At 31.8% G+C, this 18703-nt stretch overlaps 1 protein-coding gene across 1 annotated transcript in view; it reads right to left on the reverse strand.

Annotated features, from left to right (window-relative positions):
- Positions 1-566: 566 nt before the first annotated feature.
- LOC129225986 (translation initiation factor IF-2, mitochondrial-like) overlaps positions 567-18703 on the reverse strand; it is a 43516-nt gene continuing 25379 nt past the window's right edge. The window contains exons 12-17 of the mRNA XM_054860559.1: positions 14720-14845; positions 12164-12389; positions 10240-10380; positions 9993-10157; positions 1403-1543; positions 567-820 (exon numbers count right to left, since the gene is read on the reverse strand). Coding sequence (XP_054716534.1) covers positions 645-820; positions 1403-1543; positions 9993-10157; positions 10240-10380; positions 12164-12389; positions 14720-14845 — 975 coding nt within the window. The 3' untranslated portion in view covers positions 567-644. The remainder of the gene's footprint in view (positions 821-1402; positions 1544-9992; positions 10158-10239; positions 10381-12163; positions 12390-14719; positions 14846-18703) is intronic.

Below are 18703 nucleotides of genomic sequence, written 5' to 3' on the forward strand. Positions count from 1 at the left end.
ACTGTGTAACATATTAACAAGAACTAAGACAAATTTTACAAAATAAGTTAATTTGTCCAAAATTGTATCTTGTATTTGCATAAGTAATGATGAATACAGGCTATAAAGCTGTGATGTGGGACTATTAATTTTGTATGGGTTTAAACTTGGACAAAATGTACGGGAAAATACTGCAAACGTTTACTTGCAAGGATATATTTTGGCATAAATTTAGGTGTTGAGTATTATTTAATGAATTTTGTAGCATTTCTGAATAGATTTAAATAGCAATCATGAATTGAAAACTGCTTTATTCTTATAGCGCATTTTAGTCTTATTTATACTGCATGAGTATAAATAAGATATACTATGCAATACAAAACTATCCATACAAATCGACCCATATTTAAATTTTACATTGATCTTTTTAAAAATATTTATAAATAATTTATATATTTACAATGTTATCAAAAATGTACACCATTTAAATCCAGGAGAATCCTGTTTTGCTACTTGTGCTACCCTTTGGATTATAATGGACTAATAAACTACAAGCACAATTTTCTTTTGATTTTTAATGCTTTGAATGCTATATCGACATTTATATTTTAAAAAATATTGTTGAATAATTTATATATTTACAATGTTGTTAAAAATATACATTATTAAAATCCAGGTGGATTCCAGTCTGTTACTTGTGCTACACTTTTTGGATTATAACTGACTATGGTATCACCAGGTTGAAATGAAATGTCCTTATTTTCTACCATTATTCCACAGTCTACGTCTTTCTTTATGGATTCCACATCTGACTTTTCATGCTTTAAAGAGACTATCGATCCTACAAGATAGAATTAAAGTTTTACAAGACAAAAAGAATTTATAATAAAGTTTAATATAAAATATTTATCTTTAATTATATTCTACATTATTTAAATGACACTAGTTGGAATTTTGTGCATTTAATGAGCTGTTAATACATTTTTTATAGTTTCTTCACTAAAGGTAATGTTTTTACCTTGTAAATGTAATTTGAAAATTTGCATTTTTAACTGCTCATTTAATGGTTGCACAAAATTTGCAACTGGAAAAAAAAATGCATGAAAAAATATTTCTCCAGGGGAAAAAAAATATATAAATCAAGGAAAAAGCTCACTGCAACCTTAAAACACATCTCTACAAATTTCGTTCTGAAACTGAACTCCTGTAGTTTTCGTTATAAGGCTTGTAATCAACCTTTTTATGAAGAAAAAAATCTTTTTATATTTATGTATGAGTAGTTATCATAAAGCATCCACTAAATTACATCTTTAGTTTGCTTAGCCAATGGCCATTAAGGTAATAAATTACATTTCTCTTAAGCATATACATTGAAATTAGGAGTTTTTTAATTTTTTAAAAATATAAAGCAATATACTCTTACCATTATATATGACTTTTTCAGATCTAATTACTTTGCACAGACTATTCTTTTTAATTATGCCTTTTGTACATTTAGATCCAGCAACTGGAACTTTCTTTTTACCATCATTTATTAAAAATTCTTGTAAAACAGTTGCTTCTCCTAGAGAGAACAAAATAGAATGAATATTTTTTCAAGTTGCAATGAGATATTTAGATAAATAATGTTGCATGTATTTATAGCACTGCATGAATATCTTGCAGAAAACATGATCAGGAATGTGGGGAAAAGCACGTACTGTCTGCCCCACTTAAACAGGTAACACAGGCCGAGGAGTCGGTCACCTTTCTCACCTTTAGTCACCTTTTGAAAATTTGGTTACTTTTAGTCACCTTTTGCAACTTTTGTCACCTTTCTTGAAATGTGTCTTAGGAATTTTTTTTTTAAATAATTAAATCTTTGAAAAGTATCTGAAGGAGAGCTTTAAAAGTGAAATTAATTAAAAAAATAGCCTTAAATATGCCCCCCCCCCCACCTTGTTGTTTAAGAAAAATAGCTATGCTACCAAGAAATCAGGGAATTTTTTTATAGCTTGCAATTGCACCCTATGAGCAGAACCAGTCTTTCTATCCCTTCTGCAGATGGACTTGCTCCTTATTTTCGGGAATGTATGCTAAAAGAAGCGTGTTTATCCTATTATACTTTGAGCTGTGATGAAACTACCAATGTCAAAGACAAAAGAACTGTAACGAATAATAAAATATTGGTCTGAAAGCCAATGTTGCATCACAACAAGGCATCTCAAAATTATTTCTTGGGCAAGGCAGTTGGTGAAATTTCGATTGAGAAGCTATGTGAAGCACTTACGGAGAGTAATTATCCATGAATAAATGTCTCATGCTTTCCTTAGATGGTTCTTATGTTAATAAAAAGGTTTTTAGGTGTTTGACACTATTATCCTTTAGGGCTCGACCGATGGCATTTTTTGGCCGATGGGCCGATGCCGATTGTTCAAAGATGGCCGATGGCAAAAAAAAAAATCAAACAGAAATAAATTGATGAGATTGTCAGGGATTTTAAGTATCATTGATTCATATTACTTTACTTCCTTTATACGAATAAGGGATTGTAAACACAAAAAAAAATTAGATTTCGACTTAAATTTCTATTTTACGATCACCATATTTATACATATACTCTTATGATGTCTTTATGCGCGTAAACTTGCGTCCCTCAAAAACGTTATGAAATAGTAAGTTGAAAACTCATACGTATGTAGGTAGTATGATCTAAAAGTTCGAGGACAAATTCTATAAAACCTTACCCTGAATAGTTCACATTGCTGCAGCACATCTATCTACAAAATAGTCACCTTGAACGACTATGCACTTCTGCCAATGTTCGTATAGCTTTTAGAAGTACTCCTGGAAGACATTTTTCGTAACCTCCTGTAAGGCCTCTTGCGCTGCTGCTTTTAACTTCATCGTGGGGAAGAAGGCGACTTTCATGTTGAGGATGCACGTTTCAATTGGTCAATACTCTGATATGACAAACAAATAACATAACGTTTCGTCGGACTTAGTTCCGTGTGATTTTTACCTGTTCCCAGCAAAAAAAAAATGCGCGCCGCTTTCTTCCGTGAGGAGAAGATAAAGATGCATCATAGAAGGTAGCGAAAAATGGTTTCCAGGAGTGTTTCCAAAAGTTATATGAACACTGGCAGAAGTACACAGTCACAAGACGACCTTTTGAAGGTGGATGTGCTTCGGTAATGTGAACTATTCTGGGTAAGGTTTATACAGCTGGTCCTAGAACTTTTGGATCGTACTACGTACAATCTGTATAGGGTGTAGTTGTGCTTCTCCTTTTTTGACTGCTATGATTAAAAAGAAAGAACAACAGCAAAAAAAAAAAAAAAAAGAGAGACTGTTTAATAACCAATTGATTTGTCTTTTTTTTAATTGAACATATAGCTAAGATTTCAGTAATATTGTAATAATGTATGGATTTAGGTACATTAAACATAACTAAAAAACATTAAATTATGTTGTTTAATCATTCAAAAAAAAATAAGAATAAAACTATGAAACAGGAATATTTTTATACTTATTTAAAATTTATGAATAGAAAAGTTTGCATTTTTCAAAAAAAAACCTATAACAGTGACATAAATTTTGCTGGAAAAAGAAGTAGCCATGAAAAGAGCGAGATTCTTAAAATGCAGCTACAATAAAAAAAACTCAATATTTACACCAATTTAATAACTGAATACATATACTACGTGATCTGATGTTTGCATAATATTGAGCAGTTGGATTGTTTAATCTTTTATGAAGCTTTACAAACAAGTTCAAATTAATTTTTTCAATTTAACAATTTTCTGAAGTTTAAAAAAATTGCATAATAGAAAATCCTTGAAACTTTTAATAAAAAAACTAAAATAACTTATTCATTGATTTTATATAAATACATAAAAATAGTTACAACAGAAAAAAATCGATTGCTATTAATGATGCAAAAAAGACGGCGCATTACGAAATATAAGTGAAAAAAGCATGAGAAATATGCGAAATGACACTTCTTGACCAAAATAAATAATCGCTAAATATTTAAAAAATGCTTGAAACGACGAGGTAGGGTTAGGGGATCACTCTCTGATTTTGGAGTAACTCACACTTCGGCCCCAACCTCGGCCTCATTTTTTTAATACAGAACCGCTACCCCCAACGCCTCGGAAGAGTTTCTGAATCTACTTCAGCACTTCCGAAGAAAAAATTCAGAAGTCCCTTTGATTTCCGAATTATGTCACCATTGAAAACGTCTTTAATCAATTTCTTACATTAATGCTCCAAATTCTTTCTAAACAATAGATAAAGTTTGAAAAAAAAAATCTTTAATTTTATGAACGGTGTTAGTTTTAAACAACTTAGAAGTACAACAAGAGTTTAATTTCAGAAATATAGGGAGTGGAAGGAGGGGCACGCAAATGTTCTCGGAAATTCAAAAAATAGTCGTAAAAAATAGAGTTCATAATAATCATAAACATTCAGCAGAAAAACCCTTTTAAAACTTGCACCCGAGTTTGTTTTGACGTGCAGGGGCGGAATTAAAATATAGCAAATGTTGCAATTGCGCAAGAGGCCCCATAACCATAGGGGCACCGTAGGAGTTACAAAAATGCTCATGATAAATGTTTTACAACTTCTGTGATAGAGAAATAGGGCGCCAAAATGTATTTCGATGGGCCCCAAACTTGTAACTCCGCCGAAGCGATACAGAAAAAAGACTGCATAACTGTGATTCATATACCAAATACCGAAAAATTACAAATTGCCGTCGGTTCAAAGGAAATCTAATAAAATGATTAAAAAACCGGTTTCGCCATCTCATATTTGTTTCCATGGTCTGAGACGCTATATTAGTTTTGCATTGAAATAAGTAATAAATAGCCACAAAAAATGAGTAAACAGGCTTTTCAGAACACCCGAGCGAAAACAAAAAGGGAAGTGCACAACTGGAACGTACGCACACCCCACATGCGAAAATTTATCCTTCTACAGCTTACGATTTTTGAGTTATGACTTAGGAGAGATGCATACGTACATCCAGCTGCAAGAAACAACGCAATAATTAACTTGTTTGGTACCTGAATGCAGTATTAAAAACTCTTTTAGAGGTGACTAAAATAGAAATTCATACTGAAATTTATGTAAACAATTTTATATAATAACAATAACTCCCTTTACTTTGTACTAAAAAATAAAACAGCAAAGGTCCTTTCTTTTTCAAAAACATCGGCCAATTCCATCGGCTTTTCGATGTTTTTTAAGGCCGATGGGCCAATGTTTCCTGCAAGTTAGCATCGGCCGCCGATGCCGATGGCTAAATTGTTGAACCATCGGCGCCGATGCATCGGTCGAGTCCTATTATCCTTGAGACATGAGAAAAAAGCCTAATAAATATTGGTACTCGCAGTATTAATACAATGCATAATGCATATGTCAAAGCATTGCAGTATTTAGGTGAAGAAGCATCTGAACTTAGTACTTATAGCTATTTTGATGGTTGGCCTTCCCGTTAGGAAGACTTCGAAGATGTGCAAGCTCAACTAAATACACCTCATCGCAAGTTCCTGAAACACACAACTACCCATTGGCTTACTCTTGGACCTGCAGCAAACAGACTACTGGAACAGTGGGATGCTCTTCAGTATTATTTTTTTAAACATGTGCCTTTAAAAAAGAATTCAGCTATGCAATGCAGGTCATATAAAGCTGTTGTAAATGTTTTTAAAAGACCTTCTATAAAAGCTGAACTGCAACTGCATTTTATCATTTCATCTGCTGATTTGTTTATGCAGTTCACGAAACGCTTTCAATGCCAAGCGCCTATGATACATAAATTGTACCAAGAAATAGAGACCATTGTTCAGACTTTTATGGCTCGGGTTATAAAAGCGTCTGCTATAAAGAAAGTTTTTTTTCAAACGTAGACACGGATGAACTGTTTGCAATTGGTAACAGACTACCTTTGAAGATCTCGTTGTTAGTGGGGAAGGTGAGAGATGAACTGTCAAAACTGAAAGAAAATGAAAAGGTTATGTTTTTAAGAGCTGTTAAAAAGCATTGTGTGACTGCATGCAAGTATGTAATAGAAAAAAGTTCCATATCAAACGGGTTACTGAAAAGTTTTAAATTTTTGGATCCAAAAGAGAGAAGTAAAGCTAGAAGCTGTAAGGATTTGATAAAGGTTGCCAAAATCATGCCTCTTAATGTTCCATTCGATAGGTTGCAAGATGAATAGAAACTTTTGCAGCTGGAAAAAGATGATGAAGCATCCGAAAACAAAACCATTGATATCTACTGGCAGCTGCTCATTTCCAAAAAGGACTCAACTTCCAATGATCTAAAGTTTCCTAATGTTTCTAAGGTGATAAAAGCTTCACTTGCATTATCACATGGTAATGCTGACATTTAAAGACTATTTTCCATTTCAAAGCACCTTTTTGGTGAAAATGAAAATAAAACAGCAAGGATTGAAAGATTTTTAAGCAGCATACTTATAGTTAAAGACGCTGTAAAAGAATATCCTCATTTGCTTTCTTTACCAATTGGTCCAGAAATGATTAAATGTGCACAGCAAGCACACGCAAATTAAACAACATACATGGAGAAGTGTAAAAGGCATAGGCGGATTTAGGCCAAAATATTTGGGGGTGCAAGAATAACAGGAAACTGGGGGGGGGACATTCCTGGAATAACAAGGCAGTGGCGAAATCAGAAAATAATTTTAGGGCGGGACACACTTTAAAGTCTAAAAAACGCGATGTAAACGGTATTTAGTAAGATTAGGGGATGGGCAATTCTTAACATTTCAAACTGCAGAAAAAGTCTTAAACGAAAGTCGATATTAGAAGCAATGGGTGAATCCAGCTACTGTTTTGGAATGGGATTCACGCCCCAGAAAAAATTTGAAATAGTAGTTTTGAAAACACAGTTTTACAGTTCTTGATGATATTTTAGGGGCAAGAAAGGTATGTGTGGCTCCAAGGCTGTTTTTAGAAATTTTAGTCTTATAAATGTGATTTTAGTCCATATTTATAGTTTGGGAAAGGAATGAGACTCATAGACTGTCTCCAATCGATTTTTTGAAAAGCAGATAGAAATACATATCCCCTCCCCTCCCCCACCCCACCTCTTTTACTTTTCATAATTGAAGTTCCAAAAATGTTACGGAGGACAATTTTTGATGCTGGACCGGGTGTTCTGGAGCTCTCCCCTGGAAAAATTTCGAAATTGAAGTCCTAAAAATGAAGTTTTTCTGCAATACTCCATGGTATTAAAAAAAAAGGATTCTCCCACTTAAATATTTCGAAATAGTTTTCAAAACCAAAATATTAACACTTTTTGACGATATTAGAGTAAAGGGGTCGGAGGCCCTTGTTCGAATATTTTTCAAAATTAAAGTCTTAAACACATGAGTGTAAGACCATATTTGGTAACGTTAGGGACACTGCAGTTTTTCAAAACTGAAGCTCCAAAAACGCAATTTTAAACAATTTTCTATGTATTTAGGTGATTAGAAGATCTTCCTTGGAATTTTTGCGAAAGTGAAGCCCAAGAAACGAAATTTGAGGTACTCTGTAATAACTTTGGCTGGAGAAAGGGTTTTGGAGAAGAAAAATTTTGAGGACTAATAGAAAAAATGAAAACGAAATAGAAAAAATGAAAAAAAATGGGAGGGGGAGATATGAAAGAAAGAGGATTGTGCAAGGAGGGGGGAGGAAGCACACAATTCGCTGCCTATAATCTGAAGCTGTTGAAAAATTTAAATGTCAATATTTGTTTTTGAAAGAAATTAAGATTTGTTCTCAACATTCTTTTTTTTCCGTAAAATAACTGCGTTTTCTCAAAATGAGATCTTTTCTTCTCTTCAATAATAAAGAATATATTTTTAAAAACATCCACTCAGCATTTTGTGGGGAGGATCACCAGTCTTGTGCCTCCTCCCCCCTGGATGCACCACTGATGCAAAATGTCCGGGAGTCCTCTTTCAAAAATTTTTGAAGTTTCTTGCAATAGCCATGTTTTTTTTTTTTTTTTTTTGGACTTTATTAGCCATTGTTGTTTCAAAATAGAAGAATTGGTATTGATATACGAATAAATACCCAATTACAGAACATGCAATTATTCTATACAATAACACAGCATTGAACAATAAATTGTTTGAGAAGTGTCTTTATTTGCATAAAATTATTTAAGTTTTTTTTCCCAAATGGATAAAATTACTTTAATTCTTAATATGAGTACAGTTATGTTTTTCTTGTACTAGCGACGTGTGGTGATATACTGGATTCAAGTAAATATACTAGTATAGCAGCTATGATTTTTTCCCTCAACTGCGTTTCTGAGTGAAATATACTAAACTAATTTTTTTCAAAACCGAACCAAAAATTTTGGGGGTGCGGCGCACCCCCTGGCACCCCCGTAAATCCGCCTATGGTAAAAGGAAAAAGGATTTGAAATCCAAACAGAAGCAAAAAGAACAGCAAAAAAGAAAGGATTGTGAAGAAGAAACTAAGAAAATGGAAAACAATTAAAACATCTATTGAAAGTGAAACTGTAGAAATCTTTACAAAAAGCATATAGGCTATTTTGGTAAAAGTCAGTAAAAAGGGTTTTTCCTTTTCTGTTTCTTGAGTTCTTAACGAATTGCTTTTGGTCACCTTTTAGTTACTTTTTTGTCACCTTTTAGTCACCTTTATTTTCAAATTTGTCACCTTTCTCACTTTTTTCAAAGGCCATCAGCAGTCCTCGGCCTGGTAACGGATTTAACGAATACCTCGCTAATACAAATAAAACCTCCCATAGATCCAAATGTTGCCCCACAGACGCAATGCTGAAGATGTTTGCTTGATCGAATAATTTCCACGGATAATAAAATAATATTTATCAGCTTTTGCAAATATTTTTCTGAGAAAATTTTTGAAAAAATAATAAATAAATTAAGTAAGAACAATTATTGATCTAAAAATATAAAATAATATTTATCGCCAACAATGGGCGAGAACAACATTCCTTTATCAACTACTCTTATTTCTTTTGTTGTTGCCATTACAAAAAAAAAAAAAAAGATTGCGCAATGGATAATTAAATTAAATGACACAAAGAAATTTTCACATTTCAGACAGTAACAAATTTATAAATAAATGTAAAACACGGCAGACAAGGAAGGAAAAAAAGAGTTATAAAAGTGTTCCCAAAATACATTGAGCAAGCAATCCACTATTATGGAATTTTTCGCAAATACATGTCTGATGACCAGCAGCAGGCTCTGAGCACAGCTAGGCTGGTTCTAGTCAGTTTATTAGTCCCCAATGAAGATCAATGGCCTCAAAGCCTTCCCCCCTTACTCATTACAACCTCCTCCAGTAAACTGTTCCAAGTGCCCACAACCCCACTATAATAGTAAAATTTCCTAATTTCCAGGTTAGCATGAGATTTGAAAAGCTTAAAGCAATAACCCATTGTCCTGCTTTCTGTGCAAAAATTTAACGCATTATCATCTTTCATGTTGATAAATTTAAACAACTGAATCATGTGTTGTCTGACTCCCCTTTGCAATTCTTCAGTAGGTATTACATCCTACAAACTACAAATATTTCAGAAATGAGACAAAAGATTATTGCTATAATTTAGAAATCATAGATGCTAAAACAAAATGAAGAAGAATTTGTACCCCCTCTCCACTTGGTCTTAAAGAGTTTTTTTTTTTTTTTTTTTTTTTTTTTCTGACTTTTTACCAAGATCATTTGTCTCTCAGATAGGATTTTGGGTTTTAACAAATAATCTTTATCTTTATATACAATTCAGAAACTATTTGAAGTTTAAAATTATTTCCAATTATCCACTTAGGGAGTAGGTATAACACACTACAAACTACAACTAGTACAAAAATGAAACATGTGTTTATTGCTATACATTGGAAATCATAAGATGCTAAAACAAAATGAGGAAGATTTGAATTATCCTCACCCCATGTGATGAAATATGATAGTAATACTCTTAAACACATAAATAAAACTACACAAATATTTGAAATAGACAATTACCTAATATATCTTCCTCTTGTACAAATGGTAACCTACTGCTTATTTCAGTTTTCATATCCGCTATGAGACGGTAGATTATATTAAAATGCTTAATTGGAATTTTAGCTTCTTCAGCCATTTTTTTCGCTTCAGGTAGCACATTCACATTAAAAGCATAAATGACCCCTGAAAATTCAAATAAATGGTGAAAATAATTTTAATCTTATGCATTGTTCAGGGAAAAAAGTCAGATATTTACAAATCAAACCTTCAAAAACATCAGCCATCTCAATATCATTCTCCGTAACATGACCAACTCCACTTTGTATGACATCAAGACGACAGGCATCATGAGATTTATATGTTTTGACAACATCTAAAATGGCTTCAACAGATCCATGTACGTCGCCTAAAATAAAAAACAAAACACAACACATAAGCATACATTTATGTTAAGCAAATGTAAAACTATCAGTATCAGTACTTTTAATCATATCCCTCATATATATATTAACTAGGGGGCTCTGCCCCTGCTCGCAGGCACTCGCCAACCCCCAAAAATTGCTGCACAATCTTTTTTTATTTTTACAGATTAAAAAATGCGTTACAAGTTCTGTTTCAAGCAAAATGAAAATACTAATCTCCCTCCTGTAGAAAATGGAATTTAAGTAGAAAACTCATAATTAGAATACCATTCCGCTCCCACCCAAAGACAAAAAAAAACTTGATAGAATTATCCATAACCAAGGTATTAAAAAAGAAAAGTAAAGTGCTTTGAAGAGCACCCCTTTCCCGGGCTCTGAACTAACTTGTACCAACTTGCACAGCTATAGGTGCTATGGGGCTCCTGAGCATTGCAAAACAGCAGTTTTGGACGCTTGAAAAATCGCTTTCAACTTTGTGGTCTCCAGTAATATATTGTGCTCTTTAACTCCAGGCTTGAATTGGTTTGCACTTAGAACTTTTTGCTGAAATTGAAACCCTTATATCTGCTGTTCTAATTAATTAAGAAAATTGCAACAAGCTTCATTTGATGAAGAAAAAAAATCCCCTTCAAACGATGTCAAATGTTAAGAGGCTTGGGAAATATTTCCTCCCTTTAGTAGGTAATTTACGTGAAATTTTAGCTTAAAAAACTAAATACAAAAAACTAATTCGAAGTTTAAATAAGAAACTCCAGGTGCAAATCCCCAGGGCTCAAAGGAATTTTATACAAAATTTCAAGGCTGTAGGTGCTATGGAGTCTCCTGGTTTCAGGCCCCCACAATTTCTTTGATTTATTTTTTTAATGTATTGAAATATCACTTGTACATTGCAAACATGGCATTTTGCTTATTTATTGAAACATTTATAAAAGTTATTTTCAAAGGACAGCAATGAGCAATTATTAATACAAGAATATAAAAAAGTATTTCTTTAAGAACAGGATATTGAAGTAATGGTTTGCAGTGATGTTTATTGCTCTTAAAATTGGATAAAGACAAAAATACTTTAACTTAAAAAAGCATTAACAGCTTCATAAAAACTGAAAAAAGGTTTCTAGTATTGATAAATAACTTAAATTCTGCCAACTACTTAAAAAATCTACTTGAAGAGTATGAAGCCTTTGAGCTGGGGTTATCTGAATAAGACTTCAACTATATACACTGAATCTGGTAATATTTTTGAGAAGGCTAAGTAGAATAACTTCCATGCATATTTTGCTAGTTTGAATACTACAGTCAACAAATAAGCAGAGTAATTCTTTTTTTTTTTTTTTTTCTGATAGTAAATTTGAACTGTTGAATGTCTCTCTCTGTTACATTTATATTAATGATTAAATAAATAAATGTTCTCTAGAAATTGAAGATAAAGTTTTAAAATCATTTTTTAATTTTATGTTTTATATGTTATTGTAATTTTTCTTAGTAATTAGAACAACTGTTTTAGAGACTTATTTACTCTTACACAGGGTGGTCAAAATACTTTGAAAACCTTAATAGATTACTTTGGCAAAAACCATTGATTCTGCATTATACAGAAATGTAGATTCAGTGGTGGAATAAACCATATACGTAAATGGGGAATACATTTTTTTAAATTATTAGTAGATGGAAATTATTAAAATTGATGAAACAAATTCAAAAGTGTTCCAAATGATTAGTACTACTTTCGTGAGAAGAACCCATAGAGTTATTACCAATTTGGCTCACCTTTTAAAATAAAAGCAAGGCATGGGCTTGTATCAATAATGCTTTCTTTTTCTCTGTAGGCTTTTCTTTCCCTGCGGTATCTTCCTTTGAGTAAACGGGCTTGTCTTTCTGCTCGATATTGTTCTAAATGTTTTTCTAACTTTTTATCAATTATCTTTTTATCAAACAGCATTTTTTCTTCCATCTTTTTCATTTCACGAAATTTAACAACTTCCCGAGCATGTTTCTATGGTAAAAAATGAAAATACATCTAAATCAAAGTACATAAAATTCACCATACATATATATATGATAATACAGTTGTGGTGATAGAACTCAAAAAACTTCAAGGGTATAATTCATGCATTGATTGTAAACCCAAAAAGGTATTGATTTTAAACTTTAACCAAAGGCAATAAAATGCTTCATTTTTGCTTTACAACTCAGAAAGTTTCACATACATATTAGTAAATTTAATTTCTTTTTTACAGTTTTAGAAACGTAGAATATTTCACGAAAATATTGACACATAACTACTTAAAAATAAAAAAATAAAAACATAGGTCCTATTTTTTTAATTCATTAACTTTTCTAGAAAACATGTTCAGCCAAAATATTCATTAGGTAGACTAGTAACTTACTAGTTTTAAAAATATATCTCATAATAATCTTACACCTTCAAAAAAGGTATCATAATAAAGTTCACACTATAAAGAAACAAAGAATTTTTTTTTTTACAGCAGGTTTCCAAAGGCTTATTGCCACTTAATTATGAACAATGCAAGAAAATTATCTTCAAAATTTAAAAATCTGAAACTAACAGAAATGTTTGAATAAATTTCAAAGTATGAAATGAACAGAGGGTTTACATGTTTTAAACTAATTCAGAAACTGCACTAAACCTCTTAGCCAATGATGGAAGGAGTAGCAAACATAGTAAAAAAATACAACATCAATTTGACACACAAGTTTCAGGAGAAAATAGGTTTTGTTTTGGGTACATAATTGCCAGAAATGTTTAACTTAACAAGAAGTTCCGTCTAGAACTAGACGAGCCTACTTTCCCGTATACCCATACTACTTTCTAGTACCTGATCAATATTCTCAAAAATAGCTAAAATCGCAAATTTTTTCAAACATAGTTTTTTAAATATTTTAAACTGATTTCTAGGAATAAAATATTCCTTGCTTTTCTTCAAAAAAAGAAAAAAAAAGAAAAACGAACAAATAAAATAGCAGCACCTTTTGAACAAAGCAGCTAATACACTTCTTTCCATTAAAAATTTTTTTTAACAGCTTTCAAAACGAAAAAATAATAATAATAAGTTCATTAAAATAAATACATCATATAAAAAAAAATCGTTTCTTTTTCCCCTGTTGCCAAAAATAATTTTTTAAACGAATTAATGCACTTACCAATATAAAAAAAAAACAATAAAATGTCAACTTAAAGAAATAATTTTCATTGTCAAAAAAAAAAAAAAAAATCGTCTGCGCATATTTTTCGAGTTTATTCACCGAAAACTAAATACCTAAATTAAAACTTTAGCGTGAAAATAAAAACAAATCATACCAACAATAATTATTTCACAGTTAAAACCACAGCAGCGGAGTCGGAGTCGGAGTCAATCTCATTTTGGGATAAAAGAGTCGGAGTCGAATATCCACGAATCGGAGTCAGTCATTTGTCCTCCGTGTATAAATGTTTGCCAAAGCTACGAAGTCAGAGTCGAAGTCGGGGAGTCGGAGTCCGATTAATTGTCGGGAACAGGAGTCAGAGTCGGTGTCAGGTGCCCCTAAATTCTCGGAGTCGGAGTCGGGAGTAGGTCGTCAAGAGCTATTTCCAACAAAGTTTGTTTGAAGTAAATCCGCCTTTTAGTTCGGAATCTATATTGACTTTCAGTTTCCCCTTAGGCGCTAATGTTAAGAGATTTGAACTGTTCAAAATTGAACGAAAACTTGTTCAAATCAAAAAGATATTTTCGATACATGTTTTTTATCAAAAGTTTTTCCCTACAAAGTTTGTTTGAAGCCACTTCGCTTCTAAGTTCAAGATTTATTTTTGATTTGAATTTCCCCGTAGGCGCTAATGTTAAGTTTTTTTGAACTGTTCAAAATTGAACGAAAAATTGTTCAAATCAAAAAATGAATTATGGGAATGAGATGTCCTCGCCGAGATCTTTCTAACAAAAAAAAATTTGTTCGAATCGGACTATTCATTCAAAAGTTATTAGGGGGGGACAGACAGACAGACCGACAGACAGACAGACCGACAGACAGACAGACCGACAGACAGACAGACCGACAGACAGACAGACAGACCGACAGACATTTTTCCCCATCTCAATACCCTACTTTCCAATTTTTAATTTTTCAATATTTATCTAACTATTTTATTTATTTTTGACTTTTTTTTGTTTTTCGGATATTTTTAAGATGTATTAAGCCTTCTTTCATGCTTTTTTCTTCTTTCTCTGATTTTTACTGGGAAAGTAGGCTAAAAATGAAAAAATAACACTATGGGAATACTTTTTAAATACAAATTTTACAACTATAAAACTATTGAATTTTGTTCACCTCAGATTCTGCTTCTAAAATTATGTCTCCAGCAGCTGGAAACGATTTCCAACCAATAATTTGGGTGGGAATTCCAGGTGAAACCTCATTTTGCGTCTTTCCATGTTCATCATACATAGCACGAACCTAAAAAAAAGTACACGAGTTTTCTAAAGTATTCTAGAATAAATTTCATCATTGTTGTGTGTCCCCTAATGATTCCTCTCAAAAACAAGAAGAAATTGTTGAAAACATTTTCCTGCGAAAGTTTTATACATTTTAGCATTGATGAATACTTTCAAATATAACAGTGCAAAGATTATATTTTACATATTGTCACAAAACTAGCATGAGATATGGACAGAAGGACAGCAATTATGCACATTATTAAAATAATTCACATGAGATCTTACAAAGTTCCACTTTTTCCTGATTTTTTATTTATTTGGATTATTCTGCTTCGATACAATGATTCATGTTAAAACAAATATTTCAGATGGTAATGAAGTTTTTTCAGCAAAAAGAGAGAGAGCATGACTTAAAGCAAATCTGCAAATGTACCAGAACAGTAAAAGAGTTTTGCAAGATTCTGTTAGAAATGAGTTTTATAGACTTAATTTTTAAAATTAAAAAACAAGAGTTGCTCTTTTTGAACTACTTTACCTGCTATTGATATTTCAATGGAAGTTCTAAAAATACTAATTTTTCTATCAGTTACCAGGGTGAGTGAAAAGTTTTGCAATAAATTACTTATTTCTTCCATGAACATTATTAACTATAAAAACCTAGTCTTCAAACTACTGGCAAGCATGTTCTACCATCTTTCAACCAGTTCCTCCATACCACTGCAACAAAAGCACTTTGCTATGATTATTACGAGAGTCAAGCATAACTAGGCTTGCCAGATTTCTGAGATGTTTAACTGGGAAACTGGAAAAGAAGTCTCCCCCCCCCCCTCCCCCACCTCAGTGTCGCGAGTATTCAAAAGGGTTCACACCCTTGGCTATATTTTAGAGTATGTTAGACGGTAGTTCATTTTCCATGCTATGAATAAATGGTCACTAAATTATGAACCAAAATCATGAATACATGACCCGAGTAGATAAATTTTATTTCCTACATGTTAATATTTTCAAGTTACTTAAGAAAGGAGAAACACTTTGAATCAGGAAAAAAAAATGAACACTATTTACATGTACTTTTCATTAGCTCTTTTGGTTTCAATATTGTTGTAAATACCTTCACAAGCTAATTCAATAATTATTTTACGTCTTTATGTTACATATGGCAAATTATCTCAAATAATCCTTCGTAGTTAGTTATTTTTCGACTTTTTTGTTCATCTAAAGTCTAATTTATCATTTTCCAGGATGTGAAGTAAACCGCCCGGGACACCAGTTTTTTTTTTTTTTTTTTTCTGCAGTGATGTGGTTTAACAAACGTTCACCTTTAACACATGCACAGCATATGAGCTGCCTACAATGAAAGTGGTGTAAGTCACCGAAGTTATCTTTTGAGTAATTGAAGTTTTTGTGTAACAACCAGTAAAAAATCTAGGTTATACATTTTGAAATGGTTTCACCATATTTTTCATAAAATAAAGGCCTAATTTTTGCTGTAAACTTAAAATGGCCAAAAATATACATGTAGCCAATATTATACAGCTTTGAGTGACCTACACCAGCATCATTCTGACTGTTGTATGAGATTTGTGAAAAAAAGTGTCAAGTTACATTCTATTTTTGTATTTATTTTACAACTATTTTTGTAAAATAATACAAAGTTTAGTTTTAAGTAGCTTCTTAATGTTTTAAGTACTAAAATATTAACAATTTTAACTGAAAATTTTCAACTTTTAGCTTTTCTCTATTGCTATGAAAATGTCAAAAAATGATAATGCTAGATCGTCTTCATTAATATTACATGGTTGCCACTGAAGTTCTAGAATGAAATTCCCTGACTTTTCCAGGTTTTCCAGTCAATTTTAGGAAAAATTCCAGGATAATGTATGTCAACTTACGTTATTTAATATCAATACAATATAATTTTCACTGTAAATAAACCTAATTTACTAACCAAAAAATGCTTTAAAAAATTATCGATAATTGTTATCAATATCTGGGTTAAGTTAAGAAAAACTTGAAATTTAACTACAAATGCTTTGAAAGACCAGATATTTCCAATTAATACTTTCATTTTTAAATCTCTGCAATTATGTTCTGCAAAAGTTTGTTTCCCTTTCAATGCAATTTTTATTGCTCAAAACTTTTTCTTACCCTTTTTCTTACTTTGCAACTTTTTCCTATTGCATAATGATATGTACTAGGGACCATTCTAGCATAACTGAGCATATTATAAGAAATCTCATTTGATTTAAGTCACCCTCCCTCATTACAGCATGAATAACAGCATTCCGTCAGTCCATAATGCTACAAGACTTTACTTTCAAATTTTTGACCAACAAGCCCTTGTTGCTACTACACTCTCAACAAGTGGTGTAACATATTTTTAAAAAACATTGATATTTAAAAACAAAACATCAATATTTTAACAAAACCGCAATGGATGTTTCCAAAACATCGACATTGCCACTATTCTCGACTGTAACATAAACATGGGAAAAAATTATCTGCATTGTGATAAAATCATAACATCTTTCTTTGGCAAGCAAGGATCTATGAAAATCATAGTTCATTCTGATTCAAAAATAACAATATGTGCTATTAATATTCTCTGCAATGATGACTCAATTTAAAATTCATATTCTTAATACAAAAAAATATAGAAAATTATTACACTATTCTTCTAAAATGGACTTTCATTTTTGTTTTCAAAAGATTTTTTACAAATCCTTAGCTTTAAAAGCAAATGAAGAACTAAAAAAATTAAATACTTATTTTTTTACAACTCAGTATTTTTACAAAAAAAAATGTAATTGCTGATTAACTCAATAATACATGAAATACACCGCCAGCTCAATCAATTCCAGCCAAGGACTTTAGTTTCGTGCTTATTAGCACTCATCAGCCCGGCATAGGAGTGACTGAGCTGGAGGTGAAAAACCTCTTAAAGAAGCCAAGAGTGCCAAACTCAATAATAGTTCAAGTTTACAAAAATAAATATATAAAGTCATTCTAATCCAGAATTAATTAAAATAACTTCCAACCATTGAAATGATGGAAAAACTTGAAGGATGCATATGGACTGAAATCTCAAACACACTAAGCAATTTTTGGCAAAGTCACTTTCAATGTTGGCATGTTTCCAAAGTTTTTAACCTATAAAAGCTAAAATTTTAAGGCTTTAAATTTTAATCATCATTCATTTCATGAAAACGAAAGAAAAAAAGTAGAATGAATGCTAGTACGACCACACGTGCTTTGTGAAAAATACTAGTAATACATGGCTTGATTTTTTTCCAAAAGAAGCAAAATAAAATGCAATGATATAAATAAGAACTTCATAATTTATGTATGGATTTTTTTTAAAAAATATTTTACTTATTACATTTAGTACTTAAAATTGAGCTTGAATTTTTTTCCTCTCAACTATCACGAAAATTCGCTCATCTGGAATGCGACATTTACCGCACTTCCACATTTTTACGCAACAGTTTCACCCATCAGATGCAAAAATTGAGAGAGATTCCTTGACATTTTCGGAAATTTCAATAATTTGTGACTTTTCCTGACAATTCCCTGACCATTTTAGGTGTTTCATTTTCCCTGACAATTCCAGGTTTTCCATATTTTCCAGGTGCGTGGCAACCCTGATATTATTTTCGACCTCATAATTCATGGTCAAGCGACCTACATTGTCTTCATCATTATTAGTAATTGTCAAACTACGGAAAAATTTGTGGTGGGCGTGAAGGATAAAAGGTAGCAAAGCCATCATGCCATTTTTTTGTTGTTGTTCTTAGATACTGGTGAAACATTAGTGTACAACAGCTCATATGGTAATTTTTTTGGAAATGAACTGGATATTTTTCAACCTTTAAAGATC

The sequence above is a fragment of the Uloborus diversus genome, chromosome 7 (genome assembly GCF_026930045.1).
Source record: "Uloborus diversus isolate 005 chromosome 7, Udiv.v.3.1, whole genome shotgun sequence".
Lineage (NCBI taxonomy): Eukaryota > Metazoa > Arthropoda > Arachnida > Araneae > Uloboridae > Uloborus > Uloborus diversus.